General features: G+C 54.9%; 1 protein-coding gene across 1 annotated transcript; it reads right to left on the reverse strand.

The window, feature by feature from the left end:
* Nucleotides 1-556: 556 nt before the first annotated feature.
* On the reverse strand, nt 557-2,992 carry LOC123514210 (la-related protein 6-like). Its single transcript, XM_045271893.1, has one exon. The coding sequence runs from the start codon at nt 2,799-2,801 to the stop codon at nt 975-977; it is 1,827 nt and encodes a 608-aa protein (XP_045127828.1). The 5' UTR covers nt 2,802-2,992; the 3' UTR covers nt 557-974.
* Nucleotides 2,993-5,000: the final 2,008 nt, after the last annotated feature.

Below are 5,000 nucleotides of genomic sequence, written 5' to 3' on the forward strand. Positions count from 1 at the left end.
TACTCATTGTGTACTTTTTTCCTCCCGTGGTGTTTGTAAAAGACTCTCTCTCTCTCTCTCTCTCTCTCTCTCTCTCTCTCTCTCTCTCTCTCTCTCTCTCTCTCTCTCTCTCTCTCTCTCAAGAAGGTGGACAGGTGAGGGTCGGCCGGCGCTCTCTCGCTCGATTTCACTTTCCTTTGCCTCTGTGTGTGTGTGTGTGTGTGTGTGTGTGTGGTATAGTACGTTGTTGCGGTTTTCAAAAGAGAAATGGCTCTATATGACTCAAGGATCTGTCGTATGTGTGTGTGTGTGTGTGTGTGTGTGTGTGTGTGTGTGTGTGTGTGTGTGTGTGTGTGTGCATGCGTGCAGCCAGTAACAAGTGCCGGTCAGTCTGATAAAGCATACTCCAACAAGGCAGGGGCGTCGCTGATAAGAGCCAGACGCCGATGGCACTGTGGTGGTGGTGGTGGTGGTGGTGGTGGTGGTGCCAGCTTCAGGGCCGGCTGGTGTAGTGGGTGGGGGCAGTAAGGCGGGAGGCGGGAGGGGAGATGTGAGGCAGGGATAATAAACTCAGTAATTCTACAAAATTCGCTCTATTTCACCTTAAATAAGAATAGTATAAATAAATAATGATAAAAGCTAGTATGTACAGAGACTCGTCGTATAAATAGTGCATATATACAAAAAATATTGATGTGGTAAAAAAATTATGTAGAAAGGATAGAAGACATCCACCAGTATAGCCAGCGAGACCCACCACCAGCGCGGCGCCCCGCCCCGTCCCTCGGCCCCCGCCATTTAGCGGCGGGGCTGCCGGGGACGCCGGGCTTGGGGCGCCAGGGAAGGGCGAGGCGTGGCCGTGCCCAGCGAGGGTGAGCGTGAGGCAAGGTGTGGGCACGGCGCGGAGAGTGAGTGGAAGGGAGAGGTGGCGCCGGTAGTGTGGGGCGGTGGCGCCCGGCCCGCCACGCCGCCGCCCTCGTTAGGTCGCCGTCGCTCTAGCTGCCGTCGGTGTTGCTGCTACTGTTTTCACTATTTCCGCTGCTTTTGTCAGCATTGTTGCTGCTGCTGCTGATGGCGCTGCTGTTGCTGTCGCCGCCGCTGCTGCTGCTGCTGCTGACGTTGCCGCTGTCATTACTCTTGGAAGTGTTAGTGGTAGTGGTGATGTCAGGGGTGGTGGTGATGTTAGTGGCAGGGGCAGGGGTGGTGGCAGAGGGTTTATCACTAGGGGTGGCAGGTCTGCTGCCAGTATCACTGCCCCGGGCACTTGGGCTGCCGGGGCGAGGGACGGTTTCTTGCGCGCTCATGGTGCGGCGCCGGTGTATGGGGCTGAAGCCCTTGGAACCATCCGGGCCCTTGGGGAACCTGAGCACTCCTTCGGGGATTGGAAGAGACCCATGGGAGACACGGTTCGGCCGAGTGAGAGGAGGTCGTGAACCCACCACTGGGGAGGCTGCTGAGGCGGCGGAGGCCGCGGCGGCTGCCAGTAGGTTCCGTTGTACCCATGAGGTTGGGGGCGGTGACCCCAGCTGGAACTCGGTGCAGGACTTACTCTTTGGCCTGTTCTTGCGGGCCTCAACCACCGCAGACAGTTCCTTCAGATTAGGAGATTGCGTCTGCGGCAGGGAGAGGCACTTACGGCGCGGGTACCGGGGCTGGGGCATGGGGATCTCTACATCAGAGCCGAGGCCGCTGTCCTTGCGGCTCTTGGTGCCGACGCTGTTCTTGCGGCTTGGAGGTCCCTTGTTGATGGGGCTGCCGTATCCGCTGTTGCTCGTCACGCTGTTCTTGCGGCTGTTAGGCTGTGACCCCTTCTGCTGAGGTGCCTTTTCGGGCTTCTTCTGAGCCTCGGGTAGGATGGGGACGACCTTGAGTCCTTCCTCTGTGTTCATTTCCGTGGCGGCCTTGGCAGCCTCTGGCGTCTCAAACTCGATCCAGGCACAATTAGTGTCTGAGAGGGCGGTGTGCTTGGCTGCTAGCCCCTTGAGGTCCTGCGGGATGGCGGTGCCGGCCCGCACCACGCGGATAAAGGCGATATCACCACATGAGGCAAACAGTTCGGAGACTGATTGAATACTGGGTTTGGCAAGGGGCAGGGCGAGGGCCAGCACGGCGCAAGTAACAGGCACTTCCTCCAGGTCTGGCAGCGGGTCCACGCGGCGAATCTTGGTGCCGAGGTCATTGATCTGGATCTTGGAAGACTTTTTGTTGAGTGAGTAGGACACCACCCGCCAGTCCTTGGTGAGCTGCTTTACCTTCTTGAAGGAAGACACAAGCTTGAGCGACACGTAGCCCTCCTTGTTCCGCCGGATGTGCTTCAGCAGGAACTTGTCCTTAGCAACGTTTGCGTCGCTGAAGTAGAACTCCACCTGTGCCACGATGCGCGCCATCTGCTCCTCGTCGGGCACCACCATGTCAGGCTCACGCTCCGCCTCGATGCCCGAGTCCCGGCCGCCTTCCTCGCTGCCGTCGGACACTACGCTGGAAGAGCGCTCGGAGCGGGGCTCCAGCCCCTCGCCGATGCGGGTCTCAATATCACACACCTCGGGCGCGGAGTCTGCCTGGATGCCTTCCTCCTCTGTGCTGCTGACCACGCTGTCGTCGGAGTCCTGACGTTCAAGCTTGGCGGCCAGCTCCAGGGGCAGGCTGGTCTGGGCTGGCAGGCGAATGTGCTGCCCTGCCAGGCCCTTGGGGCTGCTTTCCAGAATCACCATTTCGTTGGATGAGGTCTCGCTGTCGCTGGTGGTTACCTCGTCGTCCATGAGGGAGACAGGTGGCACCAGCTGTGGCACTACGGCCAGGCACTCCTCGGACACCGCCGCCATGAGGGTCACGGTGGGTGTCACTGATTCAGTATAACACTGCTGCTAGCCAGTACAGTGGGTCTCAGTGAGGACTCACCAGGGCCTATAGACGCTGAGTCTAGAAAACCCTGTTCACTTTCGACCGCGTGTTAACACTGCCGTGGCGGTGGTGAGGCAGCTGTGGCGCGGCTCGCTCTACTGACGCCCTCGCCACCACGCCCGCTATATACTTTCACCTGTGACGTCAGGCATCGGGGGCGGGGCCTCGCTCTGACGCAACCTCGCTCATCCACTATTTGTGTATCTGTCTCCTCGTTTCTAGACCTGGGAACACCGCTGGCCGGTACCGCGCAGATTCTGGGGAAAAGACGTGCGTATCTAGCCGAGGGGCGGGGAGGGGTGGGGAGAGGCAGGGCGACCGCCTGCTGACTCAGGGCGGGAGGGACACACACAGGCTGAGGGTACACTACTTCCCTCGATTGGGGAAGCACTGGGGGGAGCGTTTTCCCCTCTAACCTACCAAGGCAGGCTTACAAAGACTACTACGGTGTGTGTGTGTGTGTGATGAGTGTGTGTGTGTGTGTGAGTGTGTGTGTGTGTGTGTGAGTGTGTGTGTGTGTGTGTGTGTGTGTGTGTGTGTGTGTGTGTGTGTGTGTGTGTGTGTGTGTGTGTGTGTGTGTGTGTGTGTGTGTGTGTGTGTGTGTGTGTGTGTGTGTGTGTGTGTGTGTGTGTGTGTGTGTGTGTGTGTGTGTGTGTGTGTGTGTGTGTGTGTGTGTGTGTGTGTGATGTGTGTGTGTGTGTGTGTGTGTGTGTGTGTGTGTGTGTGATGAGTGTGCTAATCTCTTAATCAGCATCACATGATTCAAGAAGCTATACGCTCTTGGTTTCTATTTATTTATTTATATATATTTTTTTGTCTTTTAATTTTCCTCAAGGTCGGTTGGAGTAATGTCATGCTTTCCTTATAACATCGGTCAGGAGAAGAAATACCTAATACTCCTATGTATGGACTAGTCAGGTATTTGCTGAAGATGAAACTGTACCCCACAAATTTATAATGTTTGTTTACTTCTTATTTATGTGTCCATTCATCTCTCTCTCTCTCTCTCTCTCTCTCTCTCTCTCTCTCTCTCTCTCTCTCTCTCTCTCTCTCTCTCTCTCTCTCTCTCTGTCACATGACCCAAAAATGGCGACTAAACTTCAACCACGCAAAATAAGAAAGTAACACGCACACGCACACACACACACACACACACACACACACACACACACACACACACACACACACACACACACACACACACACACACACACATTAAACAGTAGGGTAATGTGGAGTGGGAGAGGAGAGAGCAGTGAGGACATGAGAGGTGATAGAAGACGCGAGGGTAAGAGGGAACGAAGAGGGAGAGGTGAGAGGAGAGAGGGGGAAGAGAAGCTGAGTGAAGGGAAGAGAGATGGGAATGCGAAGATAGATGAGGAAGACCTATTGGAGGAGGAGGAGGAGGAGGAGGAGGAGGAAGAAAAATGACAGGACAGAGGAAGGGATCGGAAAGAGGACAAGGAAGACAACTAGGAGGAGGAGGAGGAGGAGGAGGAGGAGGAGGAGGAGGAGGAGGAGGAGGGAAGGGATAGAAGGGGAGGAGTAATAGATTAGGAAATAGAGAGAGAGAGAGAGAGAGAGAGAGAGAGAGAGAGAGAGAGAGAGAGAGAGAGAGATAATAACAGGCAGATGGACAAAACAAGCCTTTCACTATCACGCACTCTCGCTCGCTCGCTTATTTAACTCATCATTGGATAACTGAACACTATTCCCAGGACACACACACACACACACAGCTAAGTAAGGTGATGGCTTGGAGGAGACAGTGGAGGGGCTTCGTTAAAACTGGGACACGTTTGATAAAGGGCGCGTGCTGTAATGTTCTTTGATGATCGGGGCTTCTTGACACTGCTCGAAGAAAAGTCAGAAGTGAGAAAATTTGTCAACTGGAGCGGGAGGAAGATGACGGGGGGGGGTGGAATGTGACCTGATGATTGGTGTTGCTCAGTAGGTTAATCTTCACTTCTGGAGGTGTTATGAGATGAATATGTTGTTGAGTACAGGTAATGGTGGTGGTGGTGGTGGTGGTGATTTGGTAGTGTGGTGGTGTTTGTTATTGATGGTGTAAAGGAAGTAGACATAGTGAGAGGTAGATAAATCGACACATAGATAGATAG

This window comes from Portunus trituberculatus, chromosome 37 (genome assembly GCF_017591435.1).
Source record: "Portunus trituberculatus isolate SZX2019 chromosome 37, ASM1759143v1, whole genome shotgun sequence".
Taxonomy (NCBI): domain Eukaryota; kingdom Metazoa; phylum Arthropoda; class Malacostraca; order Decapoda; family Portunidae; genus Portunus; species Portunus trituberculatus.

Excerpts from the sequence above, each read along its gene's own strand:
- LOC123514210 (XM_045271893.1), bottom strand. The coding sequence starts at position 2,801 with ATGGCGGCGGTGTCCGAGGAGTGCCTGGCCGTAGTGCCACAGCTGGTG.